The 26061-nt window shown below is 40.8% G+C and overlaps 1 protein-coding gene across 2 annotated transcripts in view; it reads left to right on the forward strand.

Moving 5' to 3' along the window:
• The window catches only part of DIPK1A (divergent protein kinase domain 1A), a 124519-nt gene that overhangs the window by 94183 nt on the left and 4275 nt on the right, over window positions 1–26061 (forward strand). For both annotated transcript variants that reach the window (XM_032155347.2, XM_032155346.2), the window contains exons 3-4: window positions 21857–21964; window positions 25437–25613. In XM_032155347.2, the coding sequence (XP_032011238.1) occupies window positions 21857–21964; window positions 25437–25613 (285 nt within the window). The remainder of the gene's footprint in view (window positions 1–21856; window positions 21965–25436; window positions 25614–26061) is intronic.

Raw genomic sequence — 26061 nt, forward strand, 5'->3', positions numbered from 1 at the left:
ACCAAGTCTCAACTTCAAACAGCCCTTGATTTCGTTAAGGTGATCAGCCACAATTACCTTTGTCTGCTAGACAGAAGGAAACTCTCTCTGGAGACATTATGTAAAAAAGTACAAAGAATGCCAAAAGGCAAAATAAAATGACCAAAAACCAAGAGATAAACACAGATACTAGAAGCAGATCTGCAGATGATCCAGATATTAGTTATTCAAAAAGAATGTAAAAATAAGTGTTCATGTTCAGTTAAATAGGAATAAAGGTAGAGGAAATAGGTAAAACAATGGATAATTTCAACACAGAATTGTAATATATAAAAAAGAATCAGGGTTGAGCATGGTGGCTCATGCCTGTAATCCCAGCACTTTGGGAGGCCAAGGTGGGCAGATCACTTGACTCCAGGAGTTTGAGACCAGCCTGGCCAACAGAGGCCTGTCTCTACTAAAAATACAAAAAATTAGCTGAGTGTAGAGGCACACATCTGTAATTCCAGCTACTCAGAAGGCTGAGGCACAAGAATCACATGAACCCAGGAGGCAGAAGTTGCAGTGAGCTGAGATCACATCACTGCACTCCAGCCTGGGTGACAGAGGGAGACTCTGTCTCAAAAAAAAAAAAAAATGATTTAAAGAAAAAGAATCAGGAAAATAGTATGGAGGGTTCTCAAATTGTTAAACATAGAAGTAGCATATGATCCAGTAAATCCACTTCTGGGTATATGTACCAAAAAAATTGAAATCAGGGATTCTAATGGATTCTGGCACACCAATGTTCACAGTAGCATTATTCACAGTAGCCAAAAGGTGGAAACAAGCCAACTGTCCATCCACAGATGAATGGATAAACAAAATATTATATATAGATACAATGGAATATTAGCCTTTAAAAAAAGTAAAATTCTGATACATGCTACAACATGGATGAATATTGGAAACATTATCCTAAGTGAAAGAAGCCAAACACAAAAAGACAAATATTGTATGATTCCATTTATATGCTGCAATACCTAGAATAACAATTACATATAAAATGGGAGAAGGATAAAGGAAGTTAAAGTGTTTAAGTCCTTACAATATTGCAGAGTAGGATAAAAGAATCAACCAGTTAACTTTAGACTTTGATAATTCAAGGATGCATATTATTATTTCTAGGATAACCTATAGAATAGAGAAAGAGTGTATCATTTCCAAACTAACATAGAAAAAATGGAATAATAAAAGAATAAAAGAGGCTGGGTGCAGTGGCTCACACCTGTAATCCCAGCACTTTGGGAAGCTGAGGCGGGCAGATCACCTGAGGTCGGTAGTTCGAGACCAGCCTGACCAACATGGAGAAATCCCGTTTCTACTAAAAATACAAAATTAGCCGGGCGTGGTGGTGCATGCCTATAATCCCATTTACTCAGGAGGCTGAGGCAGGAGAATCGCTTGAACCCGGGAGGTGGAGGTTGCAGTGAGCCAAGATTGTGCCACTGTACTCCCACCTGGTCAACAAGAGTGAAACTCAATCTCAGAAAAAAATAAAATAAAATAAAATAATAGTCCAAAGGAAGGCAAGAAAGTAAAGAAAAAGAAACAGAACAGGCAGGATAAGTAAAAATAAATACATAAGATGAAAGATGTCACAGATTGAATTCCCTGGAAAGCAGACTTAGAGACTAAGATTGCCTGCAGCAAGTTGATTAAGTTTGGCTCTTGGGATTAACATCAGTGGAGAGTGAGGAAGCAGAGTAAGTCAGAGGGAAAAGTTGAACTGCACTGCAGTAGTAACAAAGGCCTTAAAGGTCAACCCTACAGGGAATTCTGGAGCTGAGATGACCTTGCAAAGGTCCAGACCTTTATCCCCCTCACTGACCAGTCAGTGGAAGCAGATTCCCACCTTTACCCCAATCCCTGCCAGGAGATATGACCTTGGGCAAGGCTGTACTCCAGCTGAGGGCAGTCCTAAAGGACTCTGCTGAGAGCTGTTTACTACCTATACTCCCAGTGCTGAAGGAATAAGTGCTCCAGTCCTGGAGAAGGAGATTTGGGTGGCTTACCATGGCATCAGATGTAGTATATTTAAACCCACATATGATGGTAATTACAGTATATTATCAGTGGACCAAATGATTCAGTTGAAAGACAAAGATTGTGAGGCTGTATTTAAAAATCAAAATCCAGGGCGGTGGCTCACGCATGTAATCCCAGCACTTTGGGAGGCTGAGGCAGGTGGATCACCTGAGGTCAGGAGTGTGAGACCAGTCTGGCCAACATGGTGAAACCCCGTCTCTACTAAAACTGTAAAAATTAGCCAGGCATGGTGGTGTGTGCCTGTAATCCCAGCTACCCAGGAGGCTGAGGCAGGAGAATCGCTGGAACCTGGGAGGCAGAGGCTGCAATGAGCTGAGATTGCACCAGTGCACTCCAGCCTGAGCAACAGAGCAAGACTCTGTTTCCAAAAAAAAAAAATCAAAATCCATCTATAAGAGAGACATCTGAAATATATAAAGATGTTGAAAGTAAAACAATATGAAGCCACTTTTGCAAATATGCAAATTCTTGGATGTTTAGAGGAAAGCAACAGATGTGTGTGTGTGTGTGTGTGTGTGTGTGTATAATTCATGTAAGTTTTTTATTGCAGATTATACCTTTTTTTAAAGTCTAATCAGCCCTTCCTAACTTGAAATGTAATATATTTTAAATTGGTTTCTCCCATGGTTCAGTTTTACAATAGCTGCCTAAGTAATTACCTGGGCATTTCATGAATTATGGCAATATCCACACATACTTCTGGTCCTGGTCATTACTGTTTTGAAATGTGGAGTCTAAACCGATTGCCTCTGTCCCTCTGTATTAGTGCATAGACTGTTCTTTTTTTAAGTGGATTGAAGAGAACCAAAGCGTATAATAAAATTGCTAATTTTGAATTTTAGGTATATAAATAGAAAACTGCATAATCTTAAAGTCATGCTTAGTTAAACACATGCTCATCAAAGGATTACAATATCCTGTGTATAACCTTTGAACAGATTCCATTCAAAATCTTCAGTCAATTTCATCTTTGTCAACTAAAGAAGATTATAAAGAGACACAGAAGATCCAAAAGAGGTTCCACAAATATTATTTGCTGAAGTTTTAAGTTTTAAAATGTGGGTTCTTTTATTCTCTTCAAAAGTTGGCAAAATCTTTCCTTTAGCTTATTTTTCCTATTCTTAATAATTTAGTCAGCACCAGGTATGGTGGCTCACATCTGTAATCCTAGCATTTTCGGAGGCCAAGGTGGGAAGATTGCTTGAGCCAGGAGTTTAAGACCAGTTAGGCAACATAGTGAGAATCCATCTCTACAAAAAATAAAAAGTTAGCTGGGCATGGTGGCATGCACCTGTAGTCCCAGCTACTTGGAGGCTGAGGTGAGAGGATCACTTGAGCAAAAGGGGTTGAGGCTGCAGTGAGCCATAATAGCACTACTACACTCCAGCCTGGGCAACCGAATGAGACCCTGTATCAAAATAATAATAATAATAATAATAATTTAATATTTATTTTCAGGGTAACTACTGTCATATAGCAATTATATAAAAAGTATAATCCATTTTAGAAGAGGTATCTATCAAGTCAGTTAAATATTTATTGAACATCTACATCTAAGTTATTTTTCTAGGTTCTAGGAATATTGTGGTAAGCAAGATAGACAGAATGCCTTAGGAGCTTTTTTTTTTCTGAGATGGAGTCTCACTCTGTCACCGAGGCTGGAGTGCAGTGGCACAATCTCAGCTCACTGCAACCTCCACCTCCCAGATTCAAGCGATTCTCCTGCCTCAGCCTCCCGAGTAGCTGGGATTACAGGCGCCTGCCACCACGCCCGGCTAATTTTTTTATTTTTAGTAGAGACAAGGTTTCACCATGTTGGCCAAGCTGGTCTCAAACTCCTGACGTCAGGTGATCCACCCGCCTCGGCCTTCAAAAGTGCTGGGATTACATGTGTGAGCCACCGCACCCAGCCAAGGAGCTTACATTCTTATTGTGGAAAGTGTATAATAAAAACAAAAACAAGTAAATAAATAAGGTACTGACAAGTGCAGTGAAAGCATATGTAATAGCAATATTTAGTAGAGAATGGCTAGGGCATGCTGTCTTAACTGAAGTGATTGGGAAAAGCCTCCCTGAAAAGATGGCATTTTGAATTGGAAGCTGATGAGAGGAAGCAATTGTGTGAGAATCTAGGCAAAAAGCATTCAAAGAGAAAGGACAGTGAATGCAAATGCCCAAAGAGGGGAGCTTGAGGAACCCGATTGCTTTCATATATGGCTTATGAAAATCTGTCTTATTACTTTAGTAACACCATATACATTTTTAAATGTTAGATATTAGTGGTACAACCCACCCACTATGAAGAACTTCTTGATTACTAGTAGCTAAACCATATCATGTCAGCCTGTTGGAAAAAATGCTAGGCTGAAGTGAAAGCCCCAGCCTCACTTTTTCTTGTGCTATAGTGTGTGGCTTTGAGTAAGTGATTTTTTTTTCATTGGCTTGCTTTAACTGCATTATACAGGTTCAAGAAAAGTATCTCTGTCCTACCTGCATCACAGATTTAATGAAGATAAAGTAGAATTGAACTAATTAACCTGGTAATCTAACACTGAATGATGCTGTGATGTATCTGTTGAACATAGAGAAGGTTCTCAAGTCCTTGACTTACTTCATTTGATCTGAGACAAGTACCCCATTACTTGTCATTGCTGTAACATAGCATTGTAATTCAAAAATTTCCTGGAAGATTGCTGTAGCTGTCCCATTGAGAGCATTGCCTCCAATGGGAAAATCATTGTTTAAGAGTTAGGGAGGACAGATTATCAACCAAGTGTAATAAGCAGTTTACGGCCAGGCATAGTGGCTCACACCTGTAATCCCAGTCCTTTGGGAGGCTGAGATGGGCAGATCACTTGAGGTCTGGAGTTTGAGATCAGCCTGGCCAACGTGGTGAAACTCCATCTCTACTAAAAATACAAAAATTAACCAGGCGTGGCAGTGCACGCCTATAACCCCAGCTAGTCAGGAAGCCAAGGCAGGAGAATCGCTTGAACCTGGGAGGCAGAGGTTGCAGTGGGCTGAGATTGTGCCACTGCACTCCAGCCTGGGCGACAGAGCAAGACCCTGTCTCAACAACAACAACAACAAAAAAAAAACCAGTTTATATTTGTTTAACAGTCGTGGTCTATCTTGTGTTCCATAGCTTTCTTCTCTGCATGCCTCTGTCTTTTCCTCTCTCTCTCCATTTGTGTGTGAAGGGTCCCATCCGTTGTAGTAGTTAAGAGCATAAGCATTGGAGTAAAATAACTTTAGGTTTGAGTTCCAGCTTTGCCATTTCTGAGCTGTATAAGCTGGACAAATTATTTAGGCTTTGTAAAATGGAGATTAATAATACTTTCATATCAGTTGGTTGTAAGGATAAAATGAGTTCATGTATTGAAAGACAACACTGTATCTGACACATGGTAAATGTACGGTAAGTTAGTATTATTATATTCTCAAGTTCCTGCCCTTGAGTCTGACTGGGAAGATAAGACACACACACACACACACACACACACACACACACACACACACACACAACACACACACACACACACACACACACACACACACACACACACACACACACACATTATTTAATCAGGTGTATCAGTCAGGATTCAACCAGAGAAGCAAAAGTGATATAAAGAGATTTATTGTAAGGAGTTGGTTTATACAGTTGTGGGAGCTGGCTGGACAAATCTAAAATCCATATGGAAGGCTATCAGGAAGGGCAGGCTGGTATTCTCAGGCATTGGCTGAAGCTGCTGTCTACAGGCAACATTTTTTCATCAGGGAATCCTCAGTGGTGCTCTTAAGGCCCTTCAACTGGTAGAATCAGGCCCACCCAGACTATCTAGGATACTCTCTCTTAAAGTCAACTGATTATGAATTTTAATTACATCTGCAAAATACCCTCATAGCATCACGTAGATTGTTTGTTTTGATAACTGGGGACTATGGCCTAGCCAACCAGGTTGGCACATCAAAAGACCATCACATCAGGTTAAAATGATTTAATTTGCATGGTAAATAGTTGTACTACAAAAATGTAAAGAAAGAAGGCATCTATGAATAGAGAGATTATTTTAGATAGAATAGTGAGGAAAGGCTTCATAGAGGAAGTAGAACTTCTACAGGGCCTTCAAGGCCGGGCACGGTGGCTCACACCTGTAATCCCAGCACTTTGGGAGGCCAAGGTGGGTGGATCACCTGAGGTCAGGAGTTCAAGACCATCCTGGCCAACATGGTGAAAACCCATCTCTACTAAAAATACAAGAATTAGCCGGGCTTGGTGGCGCATGCCTATAATCCCAGCTACTCGGGAGGCTGAGGCAGGAGAATCACTTGAACCCAGGAGGCAGAGGTTGCAGTGAGCTGAGATTGTGCCATTCCACTCCAGCCTGGGCAACAAGAGAGAAACTCCATCTCAAAAAAAAAAAAAGAACTTCTACAGTGCTTATGGAATAGAAAGGATTTGGAAAGATACGAGTTTCTTTTTCCTTCTAATTATAAACCAGGCTTACCTTAGCACTTTTATCCCAAAGAATAAGATGCTGATCAACACTAGACCAGAGAATTCCCAGAACCATGTGTTAGTAGACACTGAACCACAGCCTTGGTTGGGGCTTTTAATTGCCTATAAATTAATATATTTTTCTCTTTTGTCTTTTAATCAAGCATATCATTTCAACATTGGAAATCACTATAGAATATTAGTATTATTTTCCTGAGATGTTTTCTCTAACCAATGGATAATGTTTGTTGAAAGATTTAGGATAATGCTATAAGGTAGGAACCAGAGCTGAGATTAATTTTGCACACTGTACATTAGTTTACAATTTGAATTCAAGTTTACTCTTTTCAGTTTTAGTAAAAATATGAAACTTTCCACTGTCCTCATCCATCATTTAGGGCTTGACTCTAGTGAGATGGATAATAGGCTTTTAAAACTCCAGGAAGGGAAATGGAGGGTGAATGGTACACCCAGAAAAGCCAATGTTAATTTATGAAAGTTGCAGGAAATGAGAACTGTCTAAAAATGAGAGCAACAACTAACCCTAATTAGATATGCTTGGAAAAATCCATTTTTTTTTTAGTTGTGCTTTTTTCTTTTTCCATCAAGCTAATTATATGATATGGTGGAGGAGGGGTTACTTTTTTTGTTTTGTTTGGAGACAGGATCCCTCTCTGCCACCCAGGCTGCAGTGTAGTGGCACGATCATAGCTCACTGCAGCCTTGAATTCCTGGGCTCCAGGGATCCTCCCACCTCAGCCTCATGAGTATCTGAGACTACAGGCATGAGCCACCATGCCCAGCTAATTTTTAAAATTTTTATTAGAGATGGGTTATCATTGTGTTGCCCAGGCTGATGTCCAACTCCTGCCTTTAAGCGATCCTCCCGCCTAGATATCCTGAGTAGCTGGGATTACAGGTGTGAGTCAATGTTCTTGGCTGCATAGTATATCTTTTTTTTTTTTGAGACGGAGTCTCACTCTGTCGCCCAGGCTGGAGTGCAGTGGCGCAATCTCAGCTCATTGCAACCTCCGCCTCCTGGGTTCAAGCAATTCTCTTGCCTCAGGCTCCTGAGTAGCTGGGATTACAGGCACACACCACCATGCCCAGCTAATTTTTTTGTATTTTTAGTAGAGACAGGATTTCGCCATGTTGGCCAGGCTGGTCTCAAACTCCTGATCTCAGGTAATCTGCCCACCTTGGCCTTCCAGAGTGCTAGGATTATAGGCTTGTGCCACTGTGCCTGGCCTTGTTATATCTTTTTTTTTACGTTTTCTCTGATTAATCACTAATTTATTCATTATTTCAGCAAATCCTATTTGGTGTCTACCCACAAAGAAATTTTACAGTTTGACTTTGTGGGTAAGATTCTCTTGACACAGTGCATTTTGTTTGTTGGGTTCTTTCATAGAGGGAAGAAAAGAGGCAGAGAAGAATATTTCCCTTCTATACATTTCTCAGGACCACATTGTTTAATATTGATCTCTTCTGACATATTCCTCTATGCAAGCAAGTTCTAAGTTTCTACCTGGGTAATAATGAGGAATTACTCACTATATTACTCTAGCAAACTTTGGGGCCATTATATGAGCACATCCTTTAAATGGAAGTATTAAAAAATAAAAGGGCCTTTAAATGTTATTACAGTCTCTTTGAAATTTGATTTCTTGGGTAATGGCTTATTGCTTAAAGCAACTTACATAAGATATACTAAATGTAAGATATTTGGAACCATGTTTTCAATTAGATAATGATATATAGCTAACTGTATTTCATTTAGCTTTGCCTTTGCTTAGGATCAATTATTATTTAACTTGAAAAGTTGATTTTCTGCCATTATCCTGTGTTTTTAAAATATACCGAACCAGTCCTACTTGGAACACACTGCGATTTTGGTTTTGTTTTTTGGTTTTTTGGTTTTTTTGAGATGGAGTCTTGCTGTGTTACCCATGCTGGAGTGCAGTGGCACATCTCAGCTCACTGCAGTCTTCACCTCCTGGGTTCAAGAGATTCTCCTGCCTCAGCCTCCTGAGTAGCTGGGATTATAGGCATGTGCCACCACGCCCAGCTAATTTTTTTGTATTTTTAGTAGAGACGGGGTTTCACCATGTTGACCAGGCTGGCCTCGAACTCCTGATTGACCTCAAGTGATCCTCTCACCTTGGCCTCCCAAAGTGCTGAGATTATAGGTGTGAGCCACCACATCTGGCCGGAACACACTGTTTTAAAGTACAAGCTTTTTTCCTTTTAAGAAAAGTATAGCCCTTTTCCCTTTATACCAACTTAAGTCTTTATGAACTTATAAAAAATTTATTAAACAGATTTATTTGAAATCTTAACACACATAAACCCTATTCTAAGGAAATCTCTATTTTATTTTAATTTTTGTGGGTTTTTTTTTTTTTGTAGAGACAGGGGTCTTTCTATGTTGCCCAGCCTAGTCTTGAACTCTTAGCTTCAAATGATTTCCCCCGCCTCAGCCTCCCAAAGTGCTGGGATTGTAGGCATGAGCCACCACTACCCGGCCAATCTTAAATCATAGTAGCACTTCTGGTGGCCTTCATGTCTTATGCTACACTCTCTTATATTTTGTGGTATTTGTTGTAATCCTGGGACAGGCAGTATCACTGTTAGGATTAGCTCATTCCTGTGAAGCAAGAAAGAGACTAAGGGTTAAAGCCAACTTAGAAAAGACAAGCCAGCAATAAAACATTTTATTTTAGTTAAATATTTTTTGTCTGCTTACTGCACTGTGCTTGAGCCTGGGGATACAGAGATGAGAGGTATCCCTGCCTTGAGGATGCACACAGACTAGTAGGGGATATGGAAAAATAGGAGGAGCACATAAGTGAGACTGGGATTAGGGTTGCTAGATGTAGCAAATACAAATAAGGATGCTCAGTTACATTCAAATTTAAAATAAACTAGGACTACCTAGTTTATTATATATACCTAGTATATCCCAAATATTGCCAATAAACAACAATAATTTTTCAGCATAAGTATATCCTAAGCAATATTTTGCTTGGAACCCCTAACGAATAAGGTCCCAGAAGACTTTCTGGAAAAGGTTACATCTGAGCTGAATTTGATGAATGAAATTGGCAGACAGAAGGAGGCATTTGCAAAGCTACAAACATGAGAAATAATGCTACATTCCAGGCGTAGCATAGCTAAAGCAGAGAAGATGAACGGCAGTTTGCAGAGGTGAAGGAAGCAAGGTCAAGCTCATAACAGACCTTGTATATCATGGTAAGGAGTTTGCCTTTTACCTTCAGAGGAGTAGAGAGTCAGTAGAAGTTTTTAAGCAGGGAAGTGACTGATCCGATTTATGTTTTAGAAAAATTTTGCTACTTGTAGTAGAGAGGGTGGATTAGATAGGAGACAGCACAAGCAGGGGGATTTGTTTTATGGCAGTTATAATAATCCAGGCACAAAGTGACGAGGGTTTAAACTATGGCATTGACAGTGGGAATGGAAGGGATGAAACAGCCTCAAAGGATATGAAGGAAATAATTTGATTGCCAGCAACTGGTGACCAGTTGAGTTTGAGAAAATGGGGAAGAACAAGAAATTTAGGACAACTCACTGCTTCCTCCCTCAGTGCCTAGGTGGTTGATGGCACCTTCCACTGAGGCAGGCCATAAAGGAGGACAACCTTGGGACAGAGGAGGGCAGGGTGTGATGGGTTCAGTCTTTGATAGATTGAGTGTGAATTGCTTTCTGATTATCAAAATCGAGACAAGAGATGTTCAGGTAGCACTTGGATATTTAATTCATGAAAAAGGCCTAGGCTGGGATACAGCCAGGATTCCTCAGAGCTGTAGGAATGTCACTGATGATGGTATACAGAGAACACAAGGAAAATGGAACAAAACCCTGGAAAACACTAATACTTAAGATGGTGAGAAAGGAAGAGAATTCCATAAAGAACACTCATAAAGAGTTGCCCCAGACAGGTGGTTTGCTTGAGCTCGAGTGCAAGATCAGCCTGAGCAATATGGCGAAACCTTGTCTCTACAAAAAATACAAAACTTAGCCAAGTGTGGTAGTGCGTGCCTATAGTCCCAGCTACTTGGGAGGCTGAGGTGGGAGGATCACCTGAGCCCAGGGAGGTCAAGGCTACAGTGAGGCGTGATAACGCCACTGCACTCCAGACTGGGCGGCAGAGTGAGACCCTGTCTCAAAAAAGATTAAAAAGAGTTGCTAGAGAAAGAGGAGGAAAACATGAAGAGAGAAGCCATGGGAAAGAGTTGAAAACAGTGTGGTCAACCAGGACAAATGCTGAAGGAGGTTAAATAATATAAGGACTAAAATTTGCAAGTCGGAGATCATTGTTAAAACTGTTATGAGTATTGGCTGAGCGCAGCAGCTCACGCCTGTAATCCCAGCACATTGGGAGGCCCAGTAGCTGGGACTAAGGTGCACATCACCACACCTGGCTATTTTTTTTTTTTTTTGTATTTTTAGTAGAAACGGGGTTTCACCATGTTGGCCAGGCTGGTCTCGAACTCCTGACCTCAGGTGATCCACCTGCCTCAGCCTCCCAAAGTGCTGGGATTATAGGTGTGAGCCACTGTGTCCAGCCCCCAAGTCTGCCTTTTTAAGTGCTCTATCAACTTGCATGAAAGATTTAGTCAAGGCAAAAGCAATGATACTTCAAAGTAAGTGGGTGGATCACTTGAGGCCAAGAGTTAGAGACCAGCCTGGGCAACAAGACAAAAACCCGTCTCTACTAGAAATACAAAACTTAGCCATGCCTGGTTGTTCTTGCCTGCAATCCCAGCTACCCGGGAGGCTGAGGCACAAGAATTGCCGGAACCCAGGAGGCAGAGGTTGCAGTGAGCCGAGATCACACCATTGCACTCCAGCCTGGGTGACAGAGTGAGACCCTGTCTCAAAAAAAAAAAAAAAAAAAAAAAAAAGAGAGAATAGAAAAACTATTAATATATGATTATCTAAATAGATTCATTTGACAAAATTCAATCAATTCTTAGCAAACTAAGAATAGGAGGGAACTTTCTCAACCTGATAAAAGACATTTATGAGAAACCCACAGCCATCATCATATATAATGGTGAAAGTCTGAATATATAATCACTGATATTAGCATCAAAGCAAGGATATGTACATTGTCATTTCTATTCCACGTATTACTGAATATCCTAGTCACTGTAATAAGTCAAGAAAAAAATAAAAGACATAGAGATTGGGAAGGAGGGAGGGAAGGAACAGAGTCCACCGATGTTTGATGTAAGTGAGGATTAAGTACCCCCATACAACCTTATTACTAGGTTGTAATGAAAGCAATTTCTGCTAGACATGTAGACATTTATTCAGTCATAAAACATTTTATTTGCAATAAATAAATTTATTTTCAAGCAATCATGAAACATTTCATATAATCTGTCTGTAAACTTATTAAAGTTCTAACTCTGCCTTTTTTTTTCCTTTTTTTTTGAGATGCAGTCTCGCTGTGTCACCCAGGCTGAAGTGCAGTGGTACAATCTCGGCCCACTACAACCTCCTCCTCCTGGGTTCAAGCGATTCTCCTGTCTCAGCCACCCCAGTAGCTGGGACTAAGGTGCACACCACCACACCTGGCTATTTTTTTGTGTGTGTATTTTTAGTAGAAATGGGGTTTCACCGTGTTGGCCAGGCTGGTCTCGAACTCCTGACCTCAGGTGATCCACCTGCCTCAGCCTCCCAAAGTGCTGGGATTATAGGTGTGAGCCACTGTGTCTGGTCCCCAAGTCTGCCTTTTTAAGTGCTCTATCAACTTGCATGAAAGATTTAGTCAAGGCAAAAGCAATGATACTTCAAAGGCAGGCTTGTGTTTCCTTATAATTAGCATTAGGCCACTAGAAATTCTGAACCAATAATTCTCAATACGTGGTCTCTTAGGCCAGCATGGGCACTTAAAATTAATGCATATTTTCACCCTAATCCAAGACCTACTGAGTCCAGAAACTCTGAGACACGTCCAGCAAACTGTGTTTTAATCAGCCCTCCATGCAATCTGAAGCTCTCTAAAGTTTGAGAACCTCTAACTGTAAAACTGTTAGCTCCAGGTACCTCCCTAAGGGTAAAGATTATAGCCTCAACTAGTTCTTAAACGCTCTTCATTAAAAGGTATGGAATATCTCATATTTTAGCCAATCCACATATCTTAGATACCTTTAATTTTACCAATTATCATTCATTTGTAATATTTATCCATCCATTTATCATGCTATTTAACAAACCACAGGCCGGGTGCAGTGGCTCATGCCTGTAATCTCAGCACTTTGGGAGACCGAGGCAGGCAGATTGCTTGAGACCAGTAGCTTGAGACCAGCCTTGGCAACAAATTGACACACCGTCTCTACTAAAAATAAAAAATTAGCCAGGGTGGTGGCATGCACCTGTAATCCTAGCTCCTTAGGAAGCGGAGGTGGGAGGATTGCTTGAGCCCAGGAGGTCAAGGCTGCAGTGAGCTGTGATCATGCCACTGCACTTCCAGCCTGGGCGACAGAGTGAGACCCTGTCTGAAGAGAAAACCACAGATTTCACCAATAAAAGCCAGATTTCCTAATTAACAAAAATCTCAGAAATTGACCAATCTTGATCAAAGTAAGGAGATAAGGAATATAGAAGAGCTTGGAGTAGCTGCCTCGAGCATTGGCTTCCTGATTACAGCTCTAGCCAAGCACCTGTGCATTCCTGATTTGGATATGAGAGACATCTGGACTATAACTATAACACACATATATTAAACTGTGTGTGCTGAGGAATTTTAAAATAAATTGCAAACTCTATTATAACCGAAGGAAGGAAAGAGTGGAGAGGATGTGTGTGTTGCGGGGAGGGGAGAGAGAGATTTGAGCACTTTTAATGGCTGAGAGAAAGAGAGAGGATGAGAATGCGAACATGAAGTGCAAGTCTAGAAAATGGTGAAGATTTAATATCGTTGATACGGGGAACGGGAGAGGGTGTTGACGAGAGACGTGGAAGATTTTCAGGCATTGTTAAGAACCCAACTCTGCTATTTTTTTCCTCAGGAAAAATTGATGAGTTTGTCTGACATACATTTTTAGAACACAAATCTTAGAAAATTACTTAAAACCTAGTAGTATACATCTGTTCATCGTTATTGCCCCCTTGTGGTACAGTTTCCATAGTTCATGAAATTATTCATTCAACTCGGGTGGGTTTCGTCAAATAAGACTAAAGAGTGCCATCTCCTGGTATGATGAGGTATGTGCAGGCATTTAGGAGAATTACCGGAGTAAAGAAAAATCTTAGGACAAGAAAAACCTTTGATGTTTTCGCTGATTATCCTATGGTAAAGTGAAACATTCTCTATAATTTCTGTGTCTTTTTATTTAGAATATCGTTTTACTGACAGTAATTACAGTTTGTGTGTGTGGCTGTGCCTGAAAAACAACAAAACAAAACAATACAGTACGTGGCCAACCATCCTTTCTATACAAGCATGTGGGAAATTTGCTTTTGGTTTGTGATGGAAGCCACAAGTGGAAGAGCCTGCTCATTGTAACTACCTCTTTGATGAAGGGTTGGCTTGAGGTTTTTGCTCAGAACTAGAATTTGTCTTGTAGCTGAATGCCAGACTAGTCTTTACTGCTTCCCAATAAGTTTACTAATGAGCTACCTGGTTTGTGCTTTTTTAAAAAAATGTATTAAATATTATAGAAAAGTATGCAGTTTAATCCTCAATGAGATTTTAAAGCCAAAACCACTATTTATGTTGGTTATTTAATAAACATTTACTGAACACTTAAATACCAAACTGTGCTGTGTGCTAGAGAGGAGGGGAGGTTTGAAGATGAATGTAATCAAGTATCTGCCTTCAAATCATCCAGCTTTCTACAAGGGAAGATAACATGGGCACAAATAATGTTAGATTTGAGAATATGCAGAAAGAAGGGAGGAAGAAAATAGTCTCAGGAAAGAAATATAAACTCCCAAGATGATTTATTGAAAGATGGTTGTGGAAAGAATCATGTTTAAATCCTGACATTGAACAGAGTTAAGATGAAGTGTTTCTTAAGATTCAGGAGCACAAGATCAGGACAGTGGAAAGATATCACTCTTTAAGTCCGATCCCATGAATTGTTCATGATAGAGTGCCCTACTTCTGGATAAAAACCCAGCATACACCTCATTCATTCATCCATTTGGCAAGTGCTTTTTTATCTATATTTGATTATGCATCAGGCATTGTACAAAGTCCTCAGGAAACAAGGATGAAAGTCCTAGCCCTGTTGTGAGTTGCTTGTGTGGAGGGAATGACCAGAGACACCTTTAGTGGGTGGACTCGGGAGGGGTATCTGACACAGTCGGTGCTAAACCTGCTCTGTATGCTCCTCTCCAACATAAATAATCCTGGTTCTGTTACTTTAGTGGTTAAAAGAACAGGCTCTGGAGGCAGACTATCTGGGCTCAGGTTCCAACTCTGCCATTAACCTGCTCTCTGTAAATTTCTTACCCTCTTCTTAACCTCTCTTGCCTCGGTTTCTTTATCAACAAAATGGAGATAATGGTGATACCTATTCCATAGGGAGATTTTGAGAATTTAAGATATGTACATGCAAATCTCATAGAACAGTATTGGCATATAAAAAACAATATGACAGCTGGGCACGGTGGCTCACTCCTGTAATCCCAGCACTTTGGGAGGCCAAGGCAGGCAGATCACCTGAGGTCAGGAGTTCCAGACCAGCCTAGCTAACATGGTGAAACCCCATCTCTACTAAAAATACAAAAATTAGCTGGGTGTGGTGGCAGGTTCCTATAATCCCAGCTACTCGGGAGACTGAGGCAGGAGAATCACTTGAACCGGGGAGGCAGAGGTTGCAGTAAGCCAAGACCATGCCACTGCACTCCAGCCTGGGTGACAAAAGTGAAACTCCATCTCAGAAAAAAAAAAAAAAAAATATGACAAACACTGTGTATCTACCACCTTCTTGACAAATCTTAACCTTGCCATATTTGCTTCATTTTTAAAAAGAAGTAAAACATTACAGGTATAGTTGAAGCTCTCTTATCCTGCCTAATATTCTCCTTCCTCCCTCTTTAGAGGAACCATCATCTTGAATTTGGTATGAGTTTTTGCCATGATGTTTTTCTACTTTCACTGCATGTGGCAGGGGTACATAAATACTATGTTTATGTTTGCATATATCTAAACTTTAATAAATGGTACTAAACTGCTCACGTTATTCTGAAATTGTTTCTATTTCACATTATGTTGTTATGTCTGGGCCTAATTATTTCATTTTAATGACTGCGAAGTATTTCATACTATGAATATACCACTTTATTCAACCATTCTCCTGTTGAGGGGCATTAACGTTCTTATCCATTTTCCACTCTCACAAACTGCATCTGGATGGCAAATCTTCCAGTACTGCACCTAGATGGCATGCTGCAGTCCTTCTAAGACTGTACCCTGGCCTGCGTCGCATCTTTTCTTGTCTTGTCTTTTCTTTTCCTTTTCTTTTTTTCCTTCCTTAAAACTAATCTCTCAAGACCAGGCGCAGTGGTTCACGCCTGTAATCCCAGCACTTTGGGAGGCCAAGGTGGGTGGATCACCTGAAGTCAAAAGTTCGAGCCCGGCCTGACCAACATGGAGAAACCCCATCTCTACTAAAAATACAAAATTAGCTGGGCGTGGTGGTGGACACCTGTAATCCCAGCTACTTGGGAGGCTGAGGCAGGAGAATCGCTTGATCCTAGGAGGTGGAGGTTGCAGTGAGCCGAGATCGCGCCATTGCACTCCAGCCTGGGCAACAAGAGCGAAACTCCGTCTCAAAAAATAATAATAATAATAATAAATAATAAATAAACTAATCTCTTATAGAGTTATTGGCCTGCTTTCTTTGGAAGGAAACATTTTTGGCTATTGATTCAATTTTTTATATGTATTAATCTAATTCAGCTTTTTTGTTTGTTACTGCATGACTATTATGTGAATTTTTCTAGAAAAATTGTTTATTTCAAATGTATTACCATAAATTGTTTCTATTTTTTGCCATCACTACTATTTTCTTTCCTAATAATGTTTATTTGTTTCTCCTCTTTTTCTCATAATCAGTCTTGCTAAAGGTGTATCTTTTTTGGTAAAGTTTTCAAAGAACTACCTTTTTATTTTTATTTATTTATTTATTTTGAGACAGGGTCTCACTCTGTCACTCAGGCTGGAGTGCAGTGGCACAATCACATTTCACTGCAGCCTTGACCTCCAGGGCTCAAGCCATCCTCCCACCTCAGCCTCCCGAGTAGCTAGGACACAGGTGTGCATCCACACCTGGCTAATTTTTGTATTTTTTGTAGAGACAAGGTTTTGCCATGTTGCCCAGTCTGGTCTGGAACTCCTGGACTCAAGTGATTCACCCTCCTCAGCCTCCCAAAGTGCTGGGGATTATAGATGTGAGCTACCACACCTGGCCTGATTTTTTTCCCATTCATTTCTTCATTTATTATTTCTTTTCTCCTACTTCTTTTGAGAGTTTATTTTCATTATTGTTGGGTTTTCTTTTTTTTTTTTTCTTAGAGACAGTCTCACTTTGTTGCCCAGGCTGGAGTACAGTGGCATGATCATGGCAGCCTCAACCTTATGGGTTCAAGGGATCCTCCTTCCTCACCCTCTTGAGTAGCTGGGACTACAGGCACACACCACCATGCTTGGCTAATTAAAAAAAAAAAAATTGTTTAGAGATGAGGTCTCACTATGTTGCCTAGGCTGGTCTTAAACTTCTGGCCTCAAGCAGTCCTCCTGCCTTGATCTCCCAAAGTGCTGGGATTACAGTTGTGAGCCACTGAGCTGGTCTGTTGGGTTTTTTTGTTTGTTTGTTTGGTTGGTTGGTTGGTTTTTTAAGTCTCTTTAGTTGAGCGATTATTTATATTCAGTATCTTGGTTTTTTCATCATTGCATTTAAATTTGGAAATTGCTATAATTTTACTCTAAGAACTGCTTTGGCTGCCTCCCACAAGTTTTGATATGTATACTTGTATTGTTGTTCACTTCTGAATATTTCTGCATTTCCATGGTAATTTCTACTTTAACCCACAAATTATTTAGGAATGTACTTTTTAGTTTCCAAACATATGTTTGGTTTTTTGTTTTACTTTTTACTTTTTAAAAAAATGGTACAGCTTTTTGGTCATTTTTTTTTTCTCTTTTCTTTTGCAGTGGGCCATGTTTGAGCTATGGGACTTCAACTTGACTTTATTTCTTCCACTTATTTTTTATTTATTTGTGGTCAGAGAATGTGGTCTATATGATATAACTTCCTTGGAAACCCTAAACCATACCTACAGCAACTTTCACTCAAGCTCCTCCTAATGAGGCCTCAGACTTCCCATCACCTTTGCATCAAGGAAGAAACAGGCCAATGAAATTGCTGGCCATCTGCTACCAAGCAGATATGCATAACAGATGGTTCTGCATTTTCTAAAATATCCCCAGAGGTTGACCAGATGGAAGAAAGGCATTGGGCCTCTCCCAAGTGGCCTCCCAAACTTGAGTTTAAGAACTAGATTGCTTTGCTCCTCTCCTGAAGATGAAACTTAATATTCTTAGCTACAGACAGATCTGAAAGAGAAACCAGGTCATAGCCAAGGGCTTGTCCAGGAACTTCTCCACTACTACTAGCTGAAGGGCAACAGCGCCTTGGTGTTGACACTTAACTCTGCACATGGGCAGGGCTCTTGATCTCTATCAGGACTGCCCTTATCCTTAAAGCAAACTGTAAGGAGTGTTGGTAGGAGGGTACAGGAGGCAGGCCTGAGGAGCCTGTGCCATTCTGAGCAATATACAATAGTCATTAGGAGAGTGGGCTCTGGAGCCAAACTGACTGGGTTGGAATCCTGGCTTTATTATTTTGTAGTTGTGAACAAATTACTTAACAGATATTTCTGTTTCTGTTTTCTTGTCTTTTAATGGATATTAGTTTCCACCTCCCAGGGTTGTTGTCATGGTAATAAATGTATAGTGCTAGGAACAATGCCTGACACATAAGAAGCACCTACTATCAGGTATTATATAAACAGTTTTTATTGGCAGGCACAGTGGCTCATGCCTGTAGATCTAGCAGTTTGGGAGGCTGAGGTGGGAAGCTTGCATGAGCCCAGGAATTTGAAACCAGCCTGGGCAACAAAGTGAAACCCCATCTCTACAAAAAACTAAAAAATTAACCAGGCATAGTGGCACATTCTTGTAGTCCCAGCTACTCTGGAGACTGAGGCAAGAGGATCACTTGAGCCTGGGAGGTCGAGGCTGTGGGGAGCCATGATCGTGCCATTGCACTCCAGTCTGGGCAAGAGAGTGAGACTCTGTCTCAAAAAAAAATTTAAAAATCAGTTTCTATTAATTCAATTACCTGAGCTGTTTTCATTCCAGTCCATTTCAACTGGCTTTCATGTTCCATTTCTCCATTCATCTCTTTGTTGGCTGAAATTCCTTCTCTAATCATTTCTTCAAGAGATGTTCATGGAAATTATATTTTCTGAACCTTATGTGTTCAAAAACATTTGGTGCCTACTGAAAGTTCAGCTGTGTAAAATAATAATAGCTATGACTGAACACTTATTAAAGTCACAGGTGATCTATACTTATACTATTTAATCCTCATAATGATGCTGTAAATTAAGACCTATTAACATCCCCTTCACAGATGAGACTATTAGGACTCAGGCGAGTCTCACTTCCTTTCCCAAAGCCTCCGCTGGCATTGCACCGCTGTTGTCTACTATTGAATGTGGCTATGGAGAAATCCGGGGCCAATCTGATTGGTTTCCCCTTAAAGGTGCCTTGAGCTTTTTGCCTGGATACTGAAAGGATAACTTATTTTTGAAGTCCAGTGAACCTCAGTGGGATATGTCACAGGGGTCATTCTTGCCAGTTTTTCTTGGGACATTCATTGTATGTCCTTTCAATCTGTAGATTAAAGTGTTTTAATTTATGTGAAGTTTCCCTTGAATTCTACTTTGAATATTTTTTCTTTTCCACTTGTTCCCATTCTCCTTCATATGGACATGGTGGATATACTTTGTCTTTTATATCTATACATTTATCTTAAATTCATTTATTTTATTTATTTTTAAATTTCCATTTCATTTTGCTTGCATTTCTCACCTTGTCCTCCAAAGTTTTTTTTTTGTTATTGTTGTTGTTGTTGTTTTAAGACAGGGTCTCACTCTGTCACCCAGGCTGGAGTACAGTGGTGTGGTCTTGGCTCACTGCAACCTCTGCCTCCCGGGCCCAAGCGATCCTCCTACCTCAGCCTCCCAAGGAGCTAGTACTACATGTATGTGCCCCCCCACCCAGCTAATTCTTTTGTATTATTTGTAGAGATGGGGTCTTTCTGTATTGCCCAGGCTGCTCTCGAACTCCTGAGCTCAAGCGATCTGCCTACCCAGCCTCCCAAAGTGCTGTTGTTACAGGGATGAGCTACCACGCCTGGCCTAGTCCTCCTAAACCTTACTGTGTTTTATCCCTGTCTGTCTTTCCCCTCATTTATAATGTGGCTTTTATTTCTAGATGTTTTATTTTCCTTCCTGTCTGAGTTCTGTTAGCTTATTTTAAACTTCCTTCTATTGCCTCATCATTTCTTCTGCTTTGAAGTCTTATTTTAAACTGGTTCACTAAGTCCTTTAAATTCATAACAATATGTTTGGTCTGTTTCATAGCAACATTCTTCTAGAAGTTTTTTTCTTTTTTTTTGAGACGGAGATTCACTCTTCTTGCCCAGGCTGGAGTGCAATGGTGTGATCTCGGCTCACTGCAACCTCCGCCCCCCCGGATTCAAGCGACTCTTCCACCGCAGCCTCCTGAATACCTGGGATTACAGGCATGCACCACCACGCCCAGCTAATTTTGTATTTTTAGTAGAGGCAGGGTTTCTCCATGTTGGTCAGACTCGTCTCGAACTCCTGACCTCAGGTGATCTACCCGCCTCGGCCTCCCAAAGTGCTGGGATTATAGGCGTGAGCCACTGCACCCTGCCTAGAAAATTTTTTTTATCTGACATTTGCTTTTCCTATTCCATTCTTCCTAATTCTTGTAGATTTGCTGTATAGATCTTTTGCTTGTTTGGTTTTGATTATTACTCATTACTGAGTGAAATGAGGTCTCTCCTTCAGCCAGCCATGTGCGGGAAGCAACTGGGCAGTGAACTGAGCTGGTAGTGAAGCTGCTTGTGGCCCTCTCTCCCAACCATAGTTCATCAACAGACTGCCTCCAGCAAAGAGAACATTTCTGAGGATTTTATCATTCAGGCCTGCCTTACCTTACTATTTCATGGTGCCAAATAGAGTTCTGTGCCCCTTAAACCTTTGTTGCAACCAGGATAATGGTTCTGCTCCACAGATGTACCACCTACTTGGTGCTCTGCCAACTTTGTCTGAGAGTGGGGACCACAGCAGGTGTTTAATCTCAGCATACTTCTAGGCTCTGGTGTAATCTTCACTGAATTTGGCAGGTCATCCTCATTTATTGTGCCTAGGGTTTCATTGGTACCATATTTTTTCAGAGAGTGGATGGGTTTTTTTCCCTTTCTTGTTTTTGGGTGATCTCAAGGATGACAACATGACAGAGGTAACTTTATTTTGTTATTCTAAACTTTATTTATTTTAAAACAAGAAGTTTTTTTTTTTGTTTTTTTTTTTTGAGACAGGGTCTCACTCTCTTACCCAGGCTGGAGTGCAGTGGCATGATCTCGGCTCACCACAACCTCTGCCTTCCAGGCTTAAGTGATTCTTCTGCCTCAGCCTCCCAAGTAGCTGGGATTACAGGCGCCCGCAACCACGCCTGGCTAATTTTTGTATTTTAGTAGAGACGGGGTTTCATCACCATGTTAACCAGGCTGGTCTCGAACTCCTGACCTCAAATGATCCACCAGCCTTGGCCTCCCAAAGCGCTGGGATTACAAGCGTGAGCCACAGTGCCTGGCCTAAAACCGGAACCATTTTTAAAAATAGAGTGCCTCTATTCTTGGAAGGAGTAGGTAACATACCGCCTTAGACCATGTCAAGTAACATACCACCTTAAACCATGTCATGTGGGAAAAATAGTTTCAAAATGCTACGCACACCCCAACAGCAACAAGCTTTCTCATAATCATATAGGTATAAGTAACAGAGCTTAGATCAAATCCAGGTCTGTCTAAGTCCAAAGCCTCAGTTCTTTTTGTCATAGAACTTTCTCATAAAGGATATAGATATCTCTTTATGCTTCTTCTTATGAGTATTTTTCTATTAACTACTTTTTTATTTCTTGGTTTTTAGTGTGACAAGTACAAGACTGGAGTTATTGATGGGCCTGCATGTAACAGCCTTTGTGTTACAGAAACTCTTTACTTTGGAAAATGCTTATCCACCAAGCCCAACAATCAGGTATGGACATTATGAATAAACATTCCAGAATTATAGTGTACTCTAATTTTACCAGAAATTAAAGGCATTATTAAAAGAATTCTTGAACCAAAGCTTTGAGACATTATATGTATTTCAATTTTGTATGCTTTGATTCATTCATTCAACAGACATTTATTTTATTTTAATTTTTTGAGACAGGATCTGTTGTCCAGGCTGGAGTACAGTGGTGAGATCTCTGCTCACTGCAACCTCCACTTCCCAGGCTCAAGTGAGCCTCCCACCTCAGCCTCCCATGTAGCTGGGACTACAGGCTCACATAACCACACTTGGCTAATTTTTTGTATTTTTGTAGAAACAGAGTCCCGCCATGTTGCCCAGGCTGGTCTCGAACTCCTGAGCTCAAGCAATCCACCCGCCTTGGCCTCCCAAAGTGCTGCGATTATAGATGTGAGCCACTGCACCTGGCCAGTCAACAGATATTTATTAATTTATCCCCAGTATATTCCAGACACTGTTTTGTTTTGCTTTTGTTTTTCTGTCAGCACTTGATCTTAGATGCTGTTTTAGTTACCAGGAATACAATGGTGATTGAGGCAACCTGGTGCGGTGGCTCATGCATGTAATCCCAACACTTTGGGAGACCGAGATCGGAGGACCACTTGAGCCCAGGAGTTTGAGACCAGCCTGGGCAATGTAGTGAGACCCTGCCTCTCAAAAAAAAAAAAAAAAAAGCCAGGTATGGTGGCACACAGCTGTAGTTCTAGCTACTCAGGAGGCTGAAGTGGGAAGATTGCTTGAGCCCAGGAGGTCGAGGCTGCAGTGAGCTATGGTCCCACCACTGTGCTCCAGCCTGGGTGACAGAGTGAGTGAGTGTCTCAAAAATAAAAAATAAAAATAAAAAAATACAGACAGCCAGGCCCAGTGGCACACGCCTGTAAACCCAGCACTTCGGGAGGCCAACGTGGGTGGTTTGCTTTAGTCCAGGAGTTTGAGGCCTTCCTGAGCAACATAGCAAAACCCTGTCTCTACAAAAAATACAAAAATTAGCTGGGTGGCCAGGCACGGTGGCGTACACCTGTAATCCCAGCACTTTGGGAGGCTGAGGCAGTAGGTCATTTGAGGCCAGGCGCTCAAGACCAACCTGAGCAACACTGCGATACCCCATCTCTACTAAAAACACAAAAAATTAGCCGGGTGTGGTGGCACATGTCTGTAATCCCAGCTACTCCAGAGGCTGAGGCACAAGAAGCACTTGAACCTGGGAGGCAGAGGTTCCAGTGAGCCAAGATCTCACATCACTGCACTCCAGCCTGGACAACAGAGCGAGACTCTGTCTCAAAAAATATATGTATTAGCTGGGTGTGGTGGCACACACCTATGGTCCCAGCTACTCCGGAGGCTGAGGTGGGACAATCACTTGAGCCCAGGAGGTCAAGGCTGCAGTGAGCCATGTTCATGTCACTGTACTCCAGCCTGGGCGACAGAGTAAGACCCTGTCTCAAAAAAAAAAAAAAAAACAGACAAGATTGCTTCCCTTATAGACCTTACATGATCCCAGAGGGACAGGAGATACAAACAATTGATAAATAAATAAATAAATAAACAAAATAATTGTAGAATATGGTGTGTTCTGTAGGAGACACAGAGGGCAAATTGATAGAGAATACAGTGTCGGGATGGCGACAAGTGCTTCAGAGGATGTGATCAGAGAAGACCTTTCTGAAATAATATTTGAACTTATACCTTAATAAAGAATTCATAGGCATGGGCAAAGGACAGGAAGAACTAAATCACAAAAGAACTGCAAACAGCTGATGAACATAATGAAAAAAAATTCTACCTTTTCATCAGAGAAATAAGAATAAAACAATAGAATATCTAATTGGGGTAGAAGAAAATACAACAAAACATCTGGAGCAGTGGAAAATTGCATTTTAATGTTCATCTTATGGTTCCTAAATTTTCCTATATAAATATGCGTTATTCTTATAGAAATTTAAAATTTTAAGTTGACAATATTAATCATGTTAAAGACAATTTCTAAAACAAAGTCCAACATTTGAGTGTCTCCTGCATGCCAGGCACTGTTTGAGGCACTGAGGGAGACAGATAAAGCCTTTGGCCTCATGTTCTAATGTGAGATGAGACAGATAGTAATGAGCTGATAAATAAATAAATATGATAATTTTAGACAGTGCAAAAGGCTATGAGGATAATAAAACAGGGTTAGAGGTGACCTGGGGGTGGAAGAGGATCTCTTCTAGACTGGGGGTCAGGGAAGGCTTTCTAAATGCAATGTCTGATCTGAGATTTGAATGATGTAAAGGAGCCAGCCACGTGAAGATCTGGGAGAGTACATTCCAGGCAGAGCCAGCAGCAAGTGAAGCAAGTCAGGAAGCAGAAACAAGCATGACAGCTTCAACCTGTCACAGAAAGACCAGTGTAGCTGGGACTTTGAGAAATGGAGTACGTGGTACAAGATCAGGCTGGAGACAGGCGAGGCTAGCTCAAATGGAGCCAACCGGTCACGGAAAGGACTTTGGACTTTAATTGATATGGGAATTTATTAGAGGGTTTGGAGCAAGGCAGTGAAATAATGTTTTGTTTGGATTAATATTAAGAATTAATATGATTTTTTTTTTTTATGTAGAAGAGGGGCAACCTATCCTAGTGGTAAAGACCTCAGCTCTTTTCAGCATGTTACTTCACCTGTCTCTGCTTCAGTTTCCCCATTAGTGAAATAAGTATAATGATAGTACCTACCACCTAAGGTTGGTACAAGGATTAAAATAATAACATAAATCAGTAAAAGCCAGGTGTGGTGGCTCATGCCTATAATCCCAGCAACTTGGGAGGCTGAGGCCGGTGGGTCACTTGAGGCTAGCAGTTCAGGACCAGCCTGAGCAATACAGCAAGACCCCATCTCTACAAAAATTTTTTTTTTTGATTAGCCAGGTTTAGTGGTACGTGCCTATAGTCCTAGCTACTTGGGAGACTGAGGCAGGAAGATTCCTTGAGCTCAGGCCTTCTAGGCTGCAATGAGCTATGATTATGCCACTGAACTCCAGCCTGGGTGACAGAGCAAGACCCTGTCTCTAAAATAAATTAGTAGACCATAGGACATAGTTAACACTATATAATATTAGTTTGATAAATAACTAGATACTTAAATAGTAGTTAATTCTGGGGAAGTGGGATTATGGAAGTAGAATGTTTGGGAACTTTGCTTTTGCCTTACATCCTTCTCATTGGACTTTTTGAAAAATATATTTAGGCATGCATTACTCTTATAATTAAAAAAATTAGTTTAAGGAAAAAATCTTGAGTATGATTTCAAGTTTGCAGTTCAAAAATAAAGTCACACCTTAACCTCAATGTTTGATGCTTGTTTTGTTTTGTTTAGAGGAGGAGGACCCTAAAAATATAGTGGTATATTTTTTAGAGTTTTCTACTCAGTATAATACATAACTTGCCACTTTTTTTTACATAGATGTATTTAGGGATTTGGGATAATCTACCAGGTGTTGTGAAATGTCAAATGGAACAAGCACTTCATCTTGATTTTGGAACTGAATTGGAACCAAGAAAAGAAATAGTGCTATTTGATAAGCCAACTAGAGGAACTACTGTACAGAAATTTAAAGAAATGGTCTATAGTCTCTTTAAGGTAAGCATACCCATTCATATGTTGCTAGTGTGAAGTGGGACTCTTCGAAGGAATTGGCAGGAACTCATCCTAAGCCATTAAAGTGTTGATATTCTTTGACCTCTATCAGGTACTGCATCCTGAGGAAATAATTCTAAGAGGCCGGGCGCAGTGGCTCACGCCTGTTATCCCAGCACTTTGGGAGGCCAAGGCAGGAGGATCACTTGAACCCAGGAGTTCAAGTCCAGCCTGGGCAACATAGTAAGACCTCAGCTATATATATATATGCCAGGAGTGGTGGCATGTGCCTGTAGTCCTAACTACTTGAGAGGCTGAGGTGCGAGGATTGCTTGAGTCTGGGAGGTCGAGGTTGCCGTGAGCCAAGATCTCACCACTGCACTCCAGCCTGGACGACAAAGTGAGACCCTGTTTCAAAAAAAAAACAAAGAAAAATCTGTGTTGGAGAATG

Source organism: Hylobates moloch, unplaced genomic scaffold (genome assembly GCF_009828535.3).
Source record: "Hylobates moloch isolate HMO894 unplaced genomic scaffold, HMol_V3 SCAFFOLD_5, whole genome shotgun sequence".
Classification (NCBI taxonomy): domain Eukaryota; kingdom Metazoa; phylum Chordata; class Mammalia; order Primates; family Hylobatidae; genus Hylobates; species Hylobates moloch.